Genomic DNA, 20199 nt, shown 5'->3' with positions numbered 1-20199 from the left:
GTGACTAACATAACACAATAAAAAAAAAAAAGAATTCAAAGCCAGATTTTCTGACTCCCAGCTCATCATCCTGATGAAGTTGGAAATCAAGATTTGAAAAGTAAATTGGAATTTATCTTGCAGGTAGCTGAAAAAAAAATCATTGAGGGTCTTCAAAGCAGTAAGTGACTTGAGACAATGATCTTAATGCAGTTTTAATCTGAATCTCTGATTACTAGTGAGGCTGAGCATCTTTTCATGTTTATTGCCTGTTTCCCATTTCTTCTTCCCCCAAATTGTTATTCATGTCCTGGAGGAATAGATCATTTTTCTGCTGGATTGGTTGGCCCTTTACTTATTAATTTAAATGATGAGAAAGTGTTCCCAATATTAATTCTTTATTTGTTGGAAATATCTTCTCCCGTGGGGCACCTGGGTGACTCAATCCATTAAGTGTCAGCCTTTGGCTGGGATCATGATCCTAGAGTCCTGGGATCGAGCCCTACATTGGGCTCCCTCCTTAGTGGGGAGCCTGCTTCTCCCTCTGCCCCTCCCACTCTCATTCTCTCTCTCTCACCCTCTCTCTCTCAGATAAATAAATAAAATCTTTTAAAAATACATCTTCTCCCAGTTTCTTGCTTAGCTGTCTTTTCTTAAAATTTTGATCATCAGAGAAATGTGCACTGGAGAGTGGAGGAAACGAATGTGTTTGCTACAGGAAGAGTCTTAGTTTGCTTTGACCTTGTGTGATGGGAAGCAGGTGAGATGTGGATAGGATTCGAAGGCAAATCACATAGTTTGGAAATTCATTGACCAGTTGTTTGCTAATTGATTACATTTATTGGTCACAGTGTGCTGAACTGTATGATAAGCTGAGATTTTGAGGAACTTTTACTTTAATGGAGAAATAAGACGTGTAAAGACATGCAAGTAACATAGTGTGCTCAAGGAATTGTAGCACAAGATAAGCTGTGCCTATCAACATTGCTCCTTATCAAAGGGGCAGGAGGCATTGCTTTTGAGTAAATTGAGAGTAGTTAAGTAAGAAAAATCTGTAAGTTGAAGGAGAGCAAAGACTGTGGGTCTTTTAGCTCACCATTCTATTCCCAGCAGTCAGCGGAGGGCCTGACCAAGAGTTGGGTGCCCCAACATTTGCTTCCTGATTGGATGATATTAGCATGCATGGGCAAAAGCCATTTATAAGAACTTAATACAATATGCTTAGTTCATGACTCCTACACCATCTCCAGGCAGCTCTGAGAAAGTTAGATCAGCATTTCAGACCTGAGCTTGCTTTTCCTCAGCAAGGGAGCACAGCCTTTTCCAGAAGGACACACAGCATGCTTCCTTATCTTACCATTGTAACAGAGCAGTAACCCAGATCTTGGCTTCACATGGGCAAAGCTGGGTTTTGAATCTCCTGTCAGTTACTTACTGGTTGTGTGACTTGATTTCCCTCATCTGTGAAACGAGACTAACAGTGGTGCCTAACCATACCAGATTATCATAGGATTGAATAAGTGCAGCATATGAAACACTGCACCCATAGGAGGGGTTCTGGAAACATTCTCTGTGCCTCTGCTCTTGACGTAACACAAAAACAGATGGAAAGTGCGATTGCCTCTGGATTTTATGACTTTGTCCATGGTGTCTAACAGGCATGTTCTCCATCTCCTTCCTCACAGATTCAGAGACATACTGTGTGTTTCAAGACAAGAAGTACAGAGTGGGCGAGAGATGGCATCCTTACTTGGAACCTTATGGGTTGGTTTACTGTGTCAACTGCATCTGCTCAGAGGTACAGTGTGATACCCAGTTTGCTCCTCGGCATGCAGAGGCCCTTCCAGTGCCTGATGGCCAGGAATAAGGGGTGGTGAAAGCCTAAAAGAAGTTAGGGAGAAGCAGCTTTTAAGGATAAATAAAGGTCTCCTGACTTTTTCCTCTTGTTGCCGTTTGGCTGGATTTTTTGTGGGATCTCTAGGTATTTGCTATGGACAGATATTTATGGTCTCCTAGCCAAAAGATATGGGCCGTGGTGGGAGAAGATAGAATAATAGTTTGATAGCGTGAGAGGGGAAATAGAACTCAATGTAATGCCTGGGTTATATGACAAAATCGTTTTTGAAGATCATTTTCAAGGCTGGTCTTTAGAAAAGAGATTAGGACAGATCATATACCAGTTCATTGGGAGAGCGTATTTGATGTTGTCTGGGCCAGTAGCAGTAATTAGGATCGAGGCTGCAGAACATTGGCCTGTACCTGGTGACCATTAGTGTTCTCTTGGCTTGGCCTTGGCTCCTGTCTAGACAGTCAGAAGGGCATTTGGACACTTATTGTCATCTTTGCAATAGGCAAAAGGAAGTGCTCTCAATTTCTTTCCATGGCCTTGACCCAGGAACACAGCTGTGGTTCATCTTTCTGAATAAGCCTCTACCATCTTGTATTAGGCCAGGGTTTTTCAGCCTTTGGTCTATTGACATTCAGGAACAGATTATTCCTTGTTGTGGGAGCTGTCGCATGCATTGTAGGATCTTTAGCAGCACACCTGGCCTCTACCCTCTAGATACCAATAGCACCTGTCCCAGTTGTGACAACCAAAAATGTCCCAAGACATGGCCAAAGTTGCTTGGGGAGCAAAAGGACCCCTGGTAGAGAACCAATTGGGTAAGGAAGCCTTGTGCCAGGCCTTGAGAATGGAGAACTCCCAGCATATGGAAAGAATCTTCAAGACCAGCCTCTCACTTGAGACCTTGTGGAAGAATTGTAACTCTTCCTGAGTGCCCAGGTAGTACACAAGCACTCACTTGCATGCCAGATTCTTTTGCCAGTTAAGTAAAAAATTGGACTTTTCGAATTTGAAGCATGTGGAAACCTAACTTTCAGGCAGTAGAAAGTAATGTTAAAAGGCTACTGGGCTCTGGAGTCAAGGCAGACCATGTTTCTGACCCTGGATCTGCTGCCCAGGGGCCATGTTACACTGGACAAGTTACCTAAATTCTCTGAGATCTCTTCAGCTTCTTTTTCTTTAAAATGGGATAATGATACTATGTATTTCATAGGATTGTGGTAAGGATTAAATTCACTAATACATTTCAGTCGCCAAAAACTGTGCTTGGTCACAGCCAGCATTCAAGAGATATTAACTGCTGTCTGCATCTTCATCTGTGCTATGATTACAGCTATTATTTTTATTCATCTGTTAAGTCTAGAACAGAATTCAGTTTAAGGCATTGAGGAGGCATCAGTGTAGGCCTCAGCCAGAAGGAATGGTTTCTCATATGCTTGGTGATTTCACTTCAAGATGATACCACTTGGCTCTCAGGAGTGTGACAAAGGAGGAGGCTTTGTGGTGTTTCCAAATGCAACACTCTGAAAACATATTCTAGAAAGTCCATGAGAAAAAAAAGAGGTTTATGGTAAGGTTATTCAGCCTTGGATAAAAGAAGCCTGTGTCTTTAAATGGCTAGAGCAAGTATTAAATAGAGCATCTGGGGACTGATTAGCTGTCTGGTATGACATGGTTGTGTCAGATTCTTGAGCCAACACATTGGAATGGAGAGCTAATCCTTAGGGGCTAAGCTTTGCCATCTGCGGGGCAATGAGAATGTTAATAAGATCCCAGGGTCGACAGCTCCAGTGTTAAGCATCTTCTCTTTCCCCATCCTCTTTGTCACCCTCTTCCCCCACAAAAGCATGATAGATACAAGTCACTCTTGCTTGGAATGAATTATGCATGGAAATGCTAATGCAACGTTGATTTCAAAAGCCTTCCTTTGATCTAGCCATGGTTGAGAGCTGTCAGAGCTAGGAATCTTTTAATTGTAAGTCGGGCAGGGACTCAGTCATCCCACCCAGACATGCTAGGTAATCAGCTCAATTCCAAAGCCTAGCTTGTGTTCAGAAAGCCTACAACAGAAACAGGAAGTGAGGAGAGAAGGCACCCAGCCTGCTGGACCAAGGCAGAGTTATATGGAATCCAGGACCCACGTGCCAGCGATGTCTCCTTGCCCAGGGGTGGCTAGCAGCTCAGGGGACCATCGCTCATTATCTCTTCCCTTCTGTGGCCTTGGGCAGGTGATCCTGTAATTAGACCAGGCTCTTGTGGATGTGTGACTGGAGCCAGAAATGGTGGAAACACCACAAAGGCAGGCCAGGAAGGGCCTTCCACAGTTGGAGGGAGGCTTTGAAAACTGGAGCAAGAGTGACCCCAGGTTTAGAAAAATATGCCAGTAAGCTATCAACCAACCCAGCAGAGGTGCTAGTGATGAGAAAAGGGAAGAAAATGCTGATTTCTTTCAGCTTCTTGGGAATGCATCATTCACTGTCTGGGTAAGTCTCTGCATGAATGTTCCCCAAACCGGCAAGGGTGCAGGTAACTTCTGAAAGAACTTATTTTTTTTTTCATAGTTTGCCTTCTCTTCCAGAATGGAAATGTGCTCTGCAGCCGAGTCAGATGTCCAAGCCTCCATTGCCTTTCCCCTGTGCATATTCCTCATCTGTGCTGCCCGCGCTGCCCAGGTAAACCAGATCGTCTCTTTCTTTCCCAGCTGGGGCTCTCCTTCCTCCCTCTTCCCCCCAACCCACTCCATCTGCCTAATTCCCCAGAAGCGAAACTTCCAGACAGGAATAACAATAGGACACTTTCAGGCAGCCCACGCTGGCCCCTAAATACTGTTTATAGCCCAAGCGAGGCCCATTCTAGGCTCTAATAAGTTATTGGGTACCCAGTAACAGGTTTTCATTGGGCTTTTAATCATTTGAAGGTGGCTGTCAGTTGGGGGAAGGGCATCGTGGCCCAGAGAGTTTGTGCCATAAACAGCCTCTTCCTACCATGGGCAGTGGGCACCAGGGGAGTTGTAGCATGGCGGCACGTGTCTCAAGCAATTAGTGCTGGGATTGCATAAATCAAAGGAGCTGAACCAGTGAGGTTTATGACAATATAAAGCTGCCTGCCCGCTAAAAAGTCACCTCGTCCAGACTGCACAGTTATTATGTACACATTGTTAAGAGCTAATCTAAGGGGAAGGCGGGCAGAGACTGTTTCACAAGGCTGTTAGGATGTCTACTTCGAGGGTTTGCGGCTAGGGTGTTTGTCTGAGGCAGGGGCTCCCTCAGTGACACTTTGTTCACATCTGACTGGGGCCCGGCTCCCACACCAGAGGCATACAAGCATGGAATGATTAAGAGAATGCCTGTGGGCTGGACAGTAGTCCTAGAAAAAGCTAGGTGACAGCCTCAGGTTCTGAACATTAGAAGCCTCATAGTCCTGTAAGCTGATCCTATTTCCCTCTAGGATGGACGTTCTGGAGTAGGAGTCTGTGGGTGGGCTTTATGGGGTCAGTGAACCCTTTAAAATTGTTTTGTTTCTGGTGTAACTATGTATACGTGTAAATTGCTTTAGAGAGAATCCATAGCTTTATTATATTTGTAAAGGGGGTATACATGACCTTAAAAACATGAAAAACCACTGGTCTAGGGCATAGGTGGTGCTTTTAAGTAGTAAGGAACCTTCGGAACTTGGAAGAGAGTAACCAAAAGTGTCCGGGCAGCAATGGTAAGAATGGGGCTAGGAATATGGTTCAGTGAAAATTCAGTTAACATTTCAGTTACAGGAATGGAGGTATTTAATGAAGAAGCCCCCAAACCATTTTGGTCACTACCTTTGTGAACTATACTTTCCTACCTCAGTATATACACTCTGATGAACACAGGGGAGTCTTTCCCAGATGACAAAAGATCATGTCATGTCACACGTTTATCATTTTGAATGTTGGTAATGATAATATATGCTTCAAATGTAAGAGGCTGATGTGGCATAAGATTTAACTGAAAGTTGGCTTCTGGAATAAATCCCCAAATAAGGCTGACTGCTGTTATATGTGTTTCTTTGCTTCTTCTACTTAAACTGGATTACAAAGGAAGGGTTTGGTAGGTGGGAGAGAAATTTCTGGTTTAAAAGGGCGATCTGGAGATTTTTTCCACTTCTTTCCCCCTGGAAGTCTTCAACAGTGGTCTAACGCCATAGGAATTTATCTAAACTATGTAGACATTGTTGTTCCCTGTGGAGGAAGTTGAGGCATGACCCAGACCCAAAGCACAGAATGGAAGAGTGTAGAGTGCAATATAGCCATCACCTATACCAGCTACAGAATAGGAAGCAAGTATTGAGAAAAAGAGAAAGTAGAAGCCAGCAGTTCCTTTGAGTGAAAAAGAAAGTGTTAAAGGAATTGAGATCAGAAATAGCAGAAAAGAGAAAATTGTAAGACTTAGAAACCCCATTTTATGGAGTATAGAAATAATCATTCATTTTCTTTTCCTTCTTGTTCTTGCAAGTGACTTCCTTGTGAGTTCATTTTCCTTCTTGTTAACTCTAACTTTTGCCAGTTCTTTCTGTGAGCAATGGTACCAAAGTTTCCTAATCCTTATATGCAAAATTTCTTTATTTTGCCCCCATCCTTGAGTGATAATTTGGCTGGGTATAAAATTATAGGTGCATGCTTGTTTGCCCTTAGCACTTAGAAGAAACTAACAAATAAGTCTGTGGACTTCCTCCATTTGCGGATAAGAAATCTACTGTTTGATTGTAGTTCTTTTGTAGGTAGCTTGTTTTCTTCTTCTAGCTTTTAACTTTTCCTCTCTTTCTTTGGTGCACACGATGAAATAAATAGATGTGTAATTTATTTTCATTGAGCCTGTTTAGTACATGATTTTTTCAGCCAATTGACTAATTTCTCTTCAGTTTTACTCATTATTTTTCTGAAAACTGTATCTTACCCCTCTTTTTTCCTCATTCTCTAAGTTGCCTTTGGTATACGTTTTTGCAGCTCATTTAATTTATCCTCTGTGTCTCTCTTTTTTTAAAGATCTATTTTAGAAAGAGAGAGAGAGAGCATGGCAGGGAGGGGCAGAGAGAGAGGGAGAGAGAAACTTAAGCAGATTCCATGCTGAACATGGAACCTGATGTGGGGCTTGATCTCCTGACCTGAGCTGAAACCAAGAATCAGATGCTTAACTGATGGCTACCCAGGTGCCTATATCCTCTGTGTCTCTAAATGCTTCCTTTGCATTTTCCATCTTGGTACACTCCCCGTAATGATATATTACTTTAGTTCTGTCCTCCAATTCATTCTTTCTCAAGCTTTTTCATGCCTCCTATTTAGGCCATCTGTTTGGTTCTGTTTCTTCTTTTATTTTCAATAACTGTATTTCCCCCCACGTTTTTAGATACATTTTTAAATATCTCTATATTGCTATTTTATAAACCTGTGTTTCTTGGAATCTTCTTTTTTTATTTCTTTAAGATATTGAGTTATTTATTTTGAGTCCATTTTAGATTGTTTCCATGTCTATATATTTTTCAGGTGTGAATTCTCACTTTTACTGGTTTCTTGACAGCTTTTCTTAGTTGTTAGTTTCTCCTTCTTTTCTAAAATCTTTGTTTAAAAGCTCATTGTCTTTGTGTGTACTGGGGGGTTCTCTTGCATATGTCCTTCCTTCTTGGGGGGAAGTTTGTTACAGGCCATGTAGGTCACTTAGCTCTTAACCAGGTCATGTATTAGTGTCACAGCTTGGGCTCCCTCTTGCTTGGATGGTCAATTTCTGCTTCTGTTTTCTTGTACAGTGTTAGTCCCTGATAATGGTCTTGGACTGGGATCTCAGCTGCAGGTGGGAAGAGTTATGTCAGCCCCTATTTACATGTGAGGAGTGTGGTCCTAGTCCTCACCTTTACATGAGAAGCCACTTGGAGTCCATAGTTCTTGCCCGGCTATCTGTATCCAGTCCCAGGCACCAGTGGACCACATGGCTTTGGCCTCTGTTTATCTCTATATTTTTCCTTCTGTGTTTTATTTTTCAAGGAGTTTCCTTTTGTTTCTGAGCCTGATTTTGCAGTTTTAAAGTTGTATTTATTTATTTACTCACTCACCCACTTGTTTATTTACTTATTTTTTTAAATAAAACTGTGAGTTTTCCATTTCTCCCCTCACTCTTTGGTGGGAAAAGAGCAAGGAGTTCTCACCTGGTCTCTCCCTGCCATATTGAACTGGAATGCAGACCAGCTATTCTTTATATTGAAGATAAAACAAGAGTAAACAGGTTGAAGGTTAAATCTTCAACCATAGCAGAGAAGAATGGAGTTTGGTAAAATGATGAACTTTGGGACACAGTGGCTGTTCAATCCTAGTATAAAGGACTAAAGAGAATTTTAGCCTCTGTACAACATATTTCTGTAAGTAAAAAGGTATCCACCCATCTGAGAGTTGTCACAGTTCTGCTTTGAGACTGGGCAATGGCTGTGATGACTCCCTGTATTCCTTCCACCCCAGTGATTATTAGGCATGAGGAAACTCATGCCTTCAGGGACACCGGAATGTTTGGTCAAAGGAAGGGGCTCTGATTTTCTGTCTTAACCCAAGGGGAGGCACCATGATGAAAATATCTTCATTTAAAAATAGGAGATCTGTAGTCAAGATGATGAGCGGGTTCTGTATCAAAAAGAGAAAACAGATAAGGAAGCCATATGCCCAAGGTGTGGGCTCTAGATACTGTCCTACAGCAGGGTTGACTTCAGGGAGCATCCACGTGGTTAGAGATGGATTCAGTGGGAGGATCCTGCGGGACATACCTAGAGCTCATCTTCCATTGGAAGAGATAGAGGACCCCCCCCATCTACTTCTGTGTTTCCCCTGGTTTTGTTCTCTAAACTCCCCACTCCAAAAATTTACAAAGTCCCCACTTGTAACTGAGGTTGTCTCCTACAGCTCCCGTTGAACTATGGCAATCAAAGTTTGCAGACTACTTTCCCAGAATTACCAGAGAGAAATCCATACTGATTCCCATTAAGAGAAAATGAAAATTTTTTCATCAGCACTTCCTCGAGTTTCATGGCAGAAGTCGGGTCTTGGTCCCATATGACAGGGTGCTCTACTAAGCCCAAAAAGGCTGGTGCTCCATGGAGGTTAGAACATTCTTAATGGCAAAGTCAAGACTGCAGAGAAGTTAGAAGGGTCACTAAATCCATCCCAGTCTATGAACAGGATCCTCTAAAATTGTGATAAGGGGAGATTATAGGAATGAAATTCCATATCTTTGTTTGGGAAGTGGAGAGAAAGAAGGGTGGAGAAGAGAAAGAACATGACTGCTTTCCTTTTGTTCTTTATATATAATTTTATGAAAAGAAGACTCATAGTGACCAGGAGCCTAAATCATGATATTACCTAAGTTGTTTTTTAAGTAGGCTCCACATCCAGCATGGAGCCCAACATGGACCTCAAACTCATGACCCCAAGATCAAGACCTGAGTTAAGATCAAAAGTCAGATGCTCAGCCAACTGAGCCAATTAGGTGCCCCTACCTACCTAAGATTTTTTTAATGGCCATTCTTAATGAATTTGCTACTCAGAATTCATAAATTTGGGTTCCCTTGGGGGTATTCCAGCATTCTTGGGTCATTAAAGTGCTATTATAAAATTGCCAAAATATCTGATTTGGTCTCTTACCAGCAACCTAATCCACAGCATTCCCTTTTGGCTAGGTGTGAACAAATTTAGTTCTATGAAATGGTTTTAAGGGACAGTGATGGTGTGGTTTTGCCAAGAGAGGCACCCCTCACCATAGTCTTTTAAATTCAAGGGAGTTTAAAGAAATGACCTCTCCGGTAATGCACCCTAGTCTGTGTATTCCTATAGGGAGAAGCTGGAAGCCCAATGCCATTTGTGTCTGGACAGAAGTTGGGTTGTGAGCTAGCTGGCAAATACACACCTGTCTGTTCTAATACGCTATATGCATTTCTTAATTTTAAAGAATTTTTTTGTAAATTTTTATTTAAATTCTGTTAGTTAACACATGGTATAATATGAGTTTCAGGTGTACAATATAATGATTTAACACATAAAGCATCCCATGCTTATCAAAAGTTTCCTCCTTGTGATGTCTTTGGCAGCACATATACAAAAGTGTCCTCCTCCATCCTTATCACCCATTTAACTGATACTCCCACCGACCTCCCCTCTGGTGACCATCAGTTTGTTCTCTGTAGCTAAGAGTCTGTTTCTTGGTCTGCCTCTGTTCCCTTCCTCCCATGTTTGTTTGTTTTGTTTCTTAAATTCCACATATGGGTGAAATCATATGGTATTTGTCTTTCTGTGACTAATTTTGTTTAGCATAATATTCTCTAGCTCCATTCACATTGTTGCAAATGGCAAGATTTCATTCTTTTTTATGGCTGAGTAATATTCCAGTGTGAGAGTAATATTCCAGTGTGAGATACACACACACACACACACACACACACCCCTATATATATACACACATACACACATACACACACATATAAAATCTTCCTCATCCATCCATCAGTTGATGGCCATTTGGGCTCTTTCCATAGTTTGGCTATTGTTGATAGTGTGGCTATAAACATCGGGGTGCATATGCCCCTTCAAATCTGTATTTTCATAGCCTTTGAGTAAATACATAATAGTACAATTGCTGGGTGGTAGGGTAGTTCTGTTTTTAACTTTTTAAGGAAACTTCACACTGTTTTCCAGAATGGCTACTATATATTCATTTCTGAAAATCTTCACGTTCTGCAAAATTAGACTCTGAAAAATAACAAGGCTTAAGGAACAAATGAGATCGGAGAAAATAACTGGAAACTTACACAACTTTGTAACCAGAGTACTAACAAAAGAACTATCCTAATAAAAGGGCATGTGGGTGACTCAGTCGGTTAAGCATCTGCCTTCGGCTCAGGTCATGATCCCCAGGTCCTGGGATGGAGCCCTGAGTCTGGCTCCCTGCTCAGCAAGGAGCCTGCTGCTCCCTCTTCCTCTGTTCCTCCCAACTTGTGCTCTCTCTTGTTCTGCTATCTCTATTTAAAATAAATAATAAAATCTTTTTAAAAAAAGAACTATACTAATAAAAAAACTAGCATGATTTAAAAGGGCACATTAGAGTCCTAATAAATAAAAGAAAATTACAGTAAGTACTGACTTCACCTTTTTAAATGATGACACTAGCTTGAGGGAAGAGGGACTAAGGAGGGGTTGAAGCTGCTGAGTTATAGAGACAGGAGAAAAATGCCCAGAGATCAGAGAGAATCATGTTACAAGCACTTAGAGGCAGAGCATATGGCCAAACCGAGCCAAGTTGGAGAATGTGGGATGAATGGGAATTGGAGAGTACTGTATTTTTTCATGGTTTGCTGATTTCAGCTGTGTTCACGTACTTGGCCTTCAGCTGCTGTCCCTCCGTGGTGCAGTGTGTTAATGTGCGGGGAAACTCACGTAGGAACCAGTGCAGTTTCTACTTTATGCCAGTAGCATTCTCTTATTTACCACATGCATCCAAACAAGCTAGGATTACACAAATCTATACCACAGTGGAAATAGCCTCTATAAGATGAGGTAAGCTTATGGCATTTAGCCTTTGACAGTTCCCAGTGACGGTTGCTGGTCACTCGATCACTCCAATTCTGTTTTTTTTTTTTTTGTCTTTAGTTGCTGACCTACCTACATGTTGTGTACCTCTTCCTGTTCTATGACTCTGTGTCCATGTCTATGACTTCCACTGTTATAACAATCAAGTAAACGGTCCTGTTTTGCTCTCTCTGGTGTTTTTTTTTTTTTAAGAGCAAAAGTTCAAGGTGGGGGATTTCTTTAATTTCTATGGTGGGTAAAGTATACATAACCTAACGTTTCTGATTTTAGAGTGTACACCTCTGTGGCATTAAGAACATTCACAATATTGTGCAACCATCACCACTAATGTACTTCCTGAAATTTTTCACCACCCCAAAAGGAAACACTTTAAACTGTCAGTATCCCCTCCCTCCAACAGCCCCTGCTTACCACTAATCTGCTTTCTGTTTCTATGGATCTACCCTCTTCTGGACTTTTCACGGAAATGGAATCATATGGTATATGGCCTTTTGCATTTGGTTGCTTTCACTCAGAATAATGATTTCAAGATTTAGTCATGGTGTAGCGTGTATGGGTACCTCATTATTTTTTGGGGCTGCGTAATATTCCAGTGTGTGGATCTGCCACAGTTTGTTTATTCATTCAGCAGCTCACAGACATTTGGGTTGCTCCCACCTTTTGGCTGTTGGGAATAGCATTGCTATGAACATAACTCCAGAGGTTTTTCTGTGGTGTAAGTTTTTAGGTACTTGGGGCATATACCCAGGAGTGGGATTTCTGAGTTGTGTGGTAATTATGCATGTAACTGACTGAGGAATCTTGTCCCGAGTTTAGAGCCACCCCATTGTCTTTTGGTTCATCTCTTTGAGTAACTGCTGATGGCCGTCATCATAGCTATTGAGTGAGGCTTGTGCCATCATCTGTGTCTGATCTCCATTGTTCTCTCTTCTCTCTCTTTTTAAAAAGATTTTATTGATTTATTTGAGAATGTGCATGCATGGGGGAGGAGTGGAGGGAGAGGGAGAAGCAGGTTCCCAACTGTGTGGGGTGCCCCACTCAGGGCTTGATCCCAGGACCCTGGGATCACAACCTGAGCCCAAGGCAGATCCTTGACCGACTGAGCCACCCAGGCGCCCCTCTCTCTCCACTTTTGTTCTTTTCTGAATTCTCTATTCACCTCTCCCTTTGATTTTATTGAAAAGGGTCAGTTCCTTTTAAAAAATAAAGTTCATGGCCAACTATCATGCTCTTTCTTCTTAATCGCAGCTATGATGATGATAGTGTGCAAGGTGAGCAGTGGGGGGCCATCTCCCAAAATTGATGCATTTTCAAAAAACTCTTTCCGGCTCCAGAGCTATCCAAAGCCCTGAGGATTCTAGAATATTGGTCTCCAGATAGCAGGAGTTGTACTTTATTATTTTATTGTTTGTATTCTCACACCAGCTGTTAAGAGTTATCCACAGAAATATTCACAGTGGATCACTAGCCCTTCCATGTCTATACTGTCTGCTCTCTTACATCTTAGACCCTTTCACTGTCTTCCATGCTTTATTTCTGTTCTTCTCCATGTACACTTGGTCCTTGAACACTCAACAGTACAGTACCTGGGTGGCTCAGTCGGTTAAGCACCCAACTTTTTTTTTTTTACACCAAGAATTTTTTTTTTAATTTCTTTTCAACGTAACAGTATTCATTGTTTTTGCACCACACCCAGTGCTCCATGCAATACGTGCCCTCCATAATACCCACCACCTGGTTCCTCTGACCTCCCACCCCCCCGCCCCTTTAAAACCCTCAGGTTGTTTTTCAGAGTCCATAGTCTCTCATGGTTCACCTCCCCTTCCAAGTTCCCTCAACTCCCTTCTCCTCTCCATCTACCCTTGTCCTCCATGTTATTTGTTATGCTCCACAAATAAGTGAAACCATATGATACTTGACTCTCTCTGCTTGACTTATTTCACTCAGCATAATCTCTTCCAGTCCCGTCCATGTTGATACAAAAGTTGGGTATTCGTCCTTTCTGATGGAGGCATAATACTCCATAGTGTCTATGGACCACATCTTCCTTATCCATTCATCCGTTGAAGGGCATCTTGGTTCTTTCCACAGTTTGGCGACCGTGGCCATTGCTGCTATAAACATTGGGGTACAGATGGCCCTTCTTTTCACTACATCTGTATCTTTGGGGTAAATACCCAGTAGTGCAATTGCAGGGTCATAGGGAAGCTCTATTTTTAATTTCTTGAGGAATCTCCACACTGTTCTCCAAAGTGGCTGCACCAACTTGCATTCCCACCAACAGTGTAAGAGGGTTCCCCTTTCTCAACATCCTCTCCAATACATGTTGTTTCCTGTCTTGCTAATTTTGGCCATTCTAACTGGTGTAAGGTGGTATCTCAATGTGGTTTTGATTTGAATCTCCCTGATGGCTAGTGATGATGAACATTTTTTCATGTGTCTGATAGCCATTTGTATGTCTTCATTGGAGAAGTGTCTGTTCATATCTTCTGCCCATTTTTTGATATGATTATCTGTTTTGTATGTGTTGAGTTTGAGAAGTTCTTTATAGATCCTGGATATCAACCTTTTGTCTATACTGTCATTTGCAAATATCTTCTCTCATTCCGTGGGTTGTCTCTTTGTTTTGTTGACTGTTTCCTTTGCTGTGCAGAAGCTTTTGATCTTGATGAAGTCCCAAAAGTTCATTTCACTTTTGTTTCCTTCGCCTTTGGAGACATATCTTGAAAGAAGTTGCTGTGGCTAATATCGAAGAGGTTACTGCCTATGTTCTCCTCTAGGATTCTGATGGATTCCTGTCTCACGTTGAGGTCTTTTATCCATTTTGAGTTTATCTTTGTGTACGGTGTAAGAGAATGGTCGAGTTTCATTCTTCTACATATAGCTGTCCAATTTTCCCGGCACCATTTATTGAAGAGACTGTCGTTTTTCCACTGGATACTTTTTCCTGTTTTGTCAAAGATTATTTGACCGTAGAGTTGAGGGTCCATATCTGGGCTCTCTACTCTGTTCCACTGGTCTATGTGTCTGTTTTTATGCCAGTACCATGCTGTCTTGGTGATCACTGCTTTGTAGTAAAGCTTGAAATCAGGTAACGTGATGCCGCCAGTTTTATTTTTGTTTTTCACCATTTCCTTAGCAATCCGGGGTCTCTTCTGATTCCATACAAATTTTAGGATTATTTGCTCCAGCTCTTTGAAAAATACCGGTGGAATTTTGATCGGAATGGCATTAAAAGTATAGATTGCTCTAGGCAGTATAGACATTTTAACAATGTTTATTCTTCCAATCCAAGAGCATGGAATCATCTTCCATCTTTTTGTGTCTTCTTCAATTTCTTTCATGAGTGTTCTGTAGTTCCTCGAGTACAGATTCTTTACCTCTTTGGTTAGGTTTATTCCCAGGTATCTTATGGTTCTTGGTGCTATAGTAAATGGAATCGATTCTCTAATTTCCCTTTCTGTATGTTCATTGTTAGTGTATAAGAAAGCCACTGATTTCTGTACATTGACTTTGTATCCTGCCACGTTACTGAATTGCTGTATGAGTTCTAGTAGTTTGGGGGTGGAGTCTTTTGGGTTTTTCATATAAAGAATCATGTCATCTGTGAAGAGAGAGAGTTTGACTTCTTCATTGCCAACTTGGATACCTTTTATTTCTCTTTGTTGTCTGATTGCTGTTGCTAGGACTTCTAATAATATGTTGAACAAGAGTGGTGAGAGTGGACATCCTCGTCGTGTTCCTGATCTCAACGGGAAGGCTGTGAGCTTTTTCCCATTGAGGATGATATTTTCTGTGGGTCTTTCATAGATAGATTTTATGAAGTTCAGGAATGTTCCCTCTCTCCTTATCCTTTGAAGCGTTTTAATCATGAACGGATGCTGGATTTTGTCAAATGCTTTTTCTGCATCAACTGAGAGAACCATGTGGTTCTTCTCTCTTCTCTTATTGATTTGTTCTATCACATTGATTGATTTGCAAATGTTGAACCATCCTTGTAACCCAGGGATGAATCCTATCTGGTCATGGTGGATAATCTTTTTAATAAGCACCCAACTTTTGATATCAGCTCAGGTCATGATCTCAGGGTCATGAGGTTGAGCCCCAAACTGGGCTCTGCACTCATGCAGAGTCTGCCTGTCCATCTCCTTCTGCTCCTCCCCCACTCCCAAGCTCTATGTCTCTCTTTTTCTCTCGAATAAATAAATATATAAATAAATAGAAAAAGAATGTGATTTCCTGTTAGCATGTAAGAACAAGACTTTTAGGAAAACTATGCCTTTGCTTCATGATAGGGTAGAACCCCTCTATTTTTTTTCAGTGGACATTAAGCAATGCTGGCCCCACATAAAGGTAAAGAAGGTGACACTTCATCAAGGGATATTGAGAAGCCCCATTGTCCCAAACAAATTTTCATTTATTTTCTATATTTAAGAAACATCCACCATTGGAGCTCCTGGGTGGCTCAGTTTGTTAAGCATCTGCCTTTGGCTCAGGTCATGATTCCAGGGTCCTGGGATCGAGCCCCGCATCGGGCTCCTCCTGCTTGGCAGAGAATCTGCTTCTCCCCTTCCTTCCTGCTCATGCTTTCTCTCACTATGTCTGTTTCTCTCAAGAAAGAAAGAAAGAAAGAAAGAAAGAAAGAAAGAAAGAAAAGAAAAGAAAAGAAGAGAGGAAGAAAGAAACCTCTATGATTATAGTCACTCCTCTGGATTAAAGTAATGTTTTCCAAAGTTTGTTGCAAAGAACACAGTTTAATGGGATGATAATAGAGTTTACTAAAGAAAACATTGATATAGGCAGATAAGTGAGAGTTTATGAATGAGGGAAAGTTAAATAGCTTGCTTGTAATGCAGGACTTCTCAGAACCTTTAATATGTTAATATGCATTATGACTCTATAAGACAGGTGTATGGGATGCAATATTTTTCAAACTTATTCAGCTTTATTTCTGTAAGGCACTTTGAAGAGTTGGTGTTTTTTAGTATATGTTTTAAGAAGTCTTGGATTATGCCATTTAGTTTACAGAAGGTATTTATATTCTAGCAATAAGTTATTAGTATATAGAGTATCTCAGTTTGGAGAAGTTCATTAAATGTATCAAACCCTTTTAGAACAAGACCCCAAGCTAGTGTTACTCAAACTTTTGTGTAAAGGAGTACCTTGGGAGATTTGATAAAATGCAGATTCCCAGGCCTTACACTAAAAATTCTGATTCAGTTGGTATTCTGCACTTTAAACAAGCACCTTAGTTCATTCTGATGCAGATGGACTAGGGACTGCCCTTAGGTCCCAGGGAAGGTCTTGATAAAGGAGATCAAGAGCACTGCCTACAGAGAGCAGTGCTGTGCAAGATCTTGCAGGAGAGGACCCTATGCATAGGCACAGGGCCAGGAGCAATACAACAACATTGACTTTGATAATGGGGAGCATGAGTACCCCAGAAATGTACTTTGTCTGCATGACACTTTCCCAAGACCAGCCCTAAAGTTACATGTGCATACTGTTCCATCTGGCCAGCCCCCCTGCTTTCCCAGAGCTCCCACCTAAAGCCTTCCTCTTCTGCAGCCTTCCACATTCAGACCCCCTGGCTCTCCTGTCCAGAAAGAAGGACCCTCCGTAGGGAGCTACCCCCCCCACCCCCCCCATTGTCCATGACTTGTTATTGGCAAGAAATGAATGGCATTTCTCGGAATTAGCCCAGGAATTTCTACTGATAAACAAATGAAACTCTCAAAGGGAAAAGCAATCAACATAGTTTGAAATAAAATCAGTGTTTTCAAGCTTAGTCTGTTTTCAACTTCATTCGAAATCAGAGTCACATCCAGGGTATTTTAAGGAAAGGCTTAGGGAAATGCCCTTTAGTGAGCCCTCTTCCTGGTGGCAAGGCTGCCTTCTTAAACCAGAGCATGCTTTCTGAGTGATTATTACTTCAATTTCCTGTCACCTGCAATTCCAAGTCCTGTCTGGCCAGTGCAGCGACAACCTCTGCTCTCCTTCCCCATTTCCCTGCCAAGTTGCCTGACACCAAAAATGCTATCATTGTTACAGCTTCAACTTCTTAATTTTTTTAAGTTTTTTTTAAAGTTTAATTTATGTATTTTAGAGAGAGAGAGAAAGAGGTGGGGAGGGTCAGAGGGGGAGAGAGAGAGAATCTTAAGCAGGCCGCAAGCCCAGTGTGGAGCCTGACATGGGGTTCGAACTCACAACCCTGAGATCATGATCTGAGCTGAATTCAAGAGTCAGATGCTTAATGGGCTGAATCACCCAGGCGCCCCGTTTCACCTTCTTAATTCAGGCTTTGATCCCTGCTAAGTTTTTCTGTCTTTGAAAGTGGTGACTTAACTCTTACTAACCTTTTCAACTTCATCTGCACGGAGAAACTAGAGGGCAGAATTTGATGGTAAAGAGTGGGGGAGGGTTGGGGGAGATTCCCAAGGCCACTAGCCCAGGTACCCAGAGGAATTTTGGGGTGTGGAGGTTGCAGCGGGAGGCTAAAGAGTCAGCCTCTATGTTTTCCACAGTCCCGTGGGACGCCAAGCCTCTCTTTAATATCAAGGATAAATTCTTTATTTGTGGCAGAGGACACAGTAGTTTCTAGGATGAGTTGCCAGCTCTCAAGTTTTTCACTTTGGGGTTGTTAATGTAAAACCAATATGTTCTAGAAGTAACCAAATATCCTTGCTATCTGTTGCCTAGAGCCAAAGGGTTTCACTCCAGGGTTTTGGATGCAAAATGACTATAACCCAGAAGGTTTACCAGATTATTTGCAGCCACTAAGATAAATAACAGTCTTTATTACAATGATTTTCATCTGATTTTTGTATTTAAAGTTTTACACCGTCAGCTATTCCCTAAAAGTGATTTTAGAAACTGGCAGACTTAGGGTGTCAGTTATTGAAATCTGTTCCAAAATCCACCTCCTCACAGGACTCCATTTTTGGCCATCAAAACAGGCTATTGTATAAATGTCTTGACATGTCGTCTCTTGTATTTGCCACCTATATGCTGAGACCCAGAGAGTGGGAGGTGGTTCAGCAGTGGATATGTGGCTGCTGAGACAGGTTTTTTGTTTTGTTTTGTTTTGTTTTTAGGGTTGTGCTCCCTGAATGGGAGAGAAACTATGAAGTATATGTACTGTGTCTTTAAAGAAATGGATAAATAAAGTTGTGGACAGGACAGGGTGGAAGAAGGTCGGTTAGATTTTTTTTTTTTATTGGAGAGAAAGTGTGAAACATCAAACTTGGGAGTAGAGGTTATTTTTAAAACATCAAGATAAGGTAAGTGTCCCCGCAAGCCCGATTTTTCTTTCCTTTAGCAAATTCCTGCAGCTTTGATTTTATTTCACATTCCCAAGATCATACCCTCAGGGATCTAAGGCCAAATCAGAGTCCACACTCACCATTATACCTTTTGTATGGTGTATTCTTTTATTCCAATAGGACAAAAATGGGGGTTGAGAAAGAGAGGCAGGGAAATTTGGCTTGCTTTCTTCCTAGCTGTTTCCTTGTTTCCCTCTCTCTTCCCTGCTTCTCTCCCGCCTTCCCTTCTTTCCTTTCTTCTTTCTTAATGTTTTTTTTATTTAAAAAAAAAAATTTATTGTAGCCTGGTTGACTCAGTCAGTTAAGTGAAAGATGCCTCATTTTGGCTCAGGTCATGATCTCAGGGTCCGGGGATTGAGCCCTGTGTTGGGGTCTGCCTCTGCCCCCTCCCATCCCCGCTCATGGTCTCAATTGCTCTCTCTGTCTCTCTCTCTCTCAAATCTCTCTCTCTCTCTTTCTCAAATAAATAAATCTTTAAAAATTTTGTTGTAGTGAAATATACATAACAATTTACCATTTTAACCACTTCTTTAAGATTTATTTATTTTGGGGGCACCTGGGTGGCTCAGTGGGTTAAGCCTCTGCCTTCGGCTCAGGTCATGATCTCAGGGTCCTGGGATCGAGCCCCGTATAGGGCTCTCTGCTCAGCAGGGAGCCTGCTTCCCCCTCCCTCTCTCTACCTTCCTCTCTGCCTACTTGTAATCTGTCTATAAATAAATAAATAAAATTTTTAAAAAAAGATTTATTTATTTTTGAGAGAGAGAGAGAGAGAACAAGTAGGGGGAGGGGGCAGAGGCAGACAGAGAGGGGAAATCTCAAGGAGACTCCCCTGCTGAGCACAGAACTCAATTTGGGCCTTGATCTCAGGACCCTGAGATCATGACCTGAGCTGAAATCCAGAGTCGGACACTTAACCGACTGAGCCACCCAGGCCCCCCTACTATTTTAACCACTTTCAAGTGTACGGTTTTGTGGGATTATGTACATTTATGTTGTTATGCATCCATCATCCTATACATCTCAGGAATGTTTCTGTCTTCCCAGATGGAAACTCTGTCGGCATGCAACCAATCTGCATTCCCCCTCCCTCAGTCCCTGGCAACCATCATTCTCTTGTCTGTCTCTGTGAATTCAGCTGCTCCAGGTAGCTCCTGTAAGTGGAATTGTCGCCTTTCACTTAGGGCTGTGTCTTCAAGGTCCATCCATGTTGTGGTGTGTCTCCTTTTCCAAATGGGGAAGTAGGTTGAGAAGAAATTTCAGAAGTGGCTGGTGGTACAGAGGAGCAGCTGAAGTCAGGAGACAACCAAGAAGCATCTAGCAGATGTCAATTTTCAGAGTACTTTTCCTCGGCTGAGGAAGACTCCAGAGACCACATGGTCTTGAGCAATGACAGCCACGACAAGCAGGAACTGGCAGTAATGACTCTTTGAAGGCCTGGGGTTTTGAAAGACAGATGTATTCCT

At 41.8% G+C, this 20199-nt stretch overlaps 1 protein-coding gene across 1 annotated transcript in view; it reads left to right on the top strand.

Moving 5' to 3' along the window:
- The window catches only part of CHRDL1 (chordin like 1), a gene marked incomplete at its 5' end in the record, with an annotated part of 113785 nt that overhangs the window by 23125 nt on the left and 70461 nt on the right, over window positions 1-20199 (top strand). Inside the window, 2 exons of the mRNA XM_080795347.1 lie at window positions 1665-1777; window positions 4404-4497. Of these exons, the coding sequence (XP_080651473.1) occupies window positions 1665-1777; window positions 4404-4497 (207 nt within the window). The remainder of the gene's footprint in view (window positions 1-1664; window positions 1778-4403; window positions 4498-20199) is intronic.

Source organism: Martes martes, assembly GCF_963455335.1.
Source record: "Martes martes genome assembly, chromosome: X".
NCBI classification, from domain to species: Eukaryota; Metazoa; Chordata; class Mammalia; order Carnivora; family Mustelidae; genus Martes; species Martes martes.
Note: the sequence above shows the minus strand (reverse complement) of the source record. Positions and strands in the feature narration are given on the sequence as shown.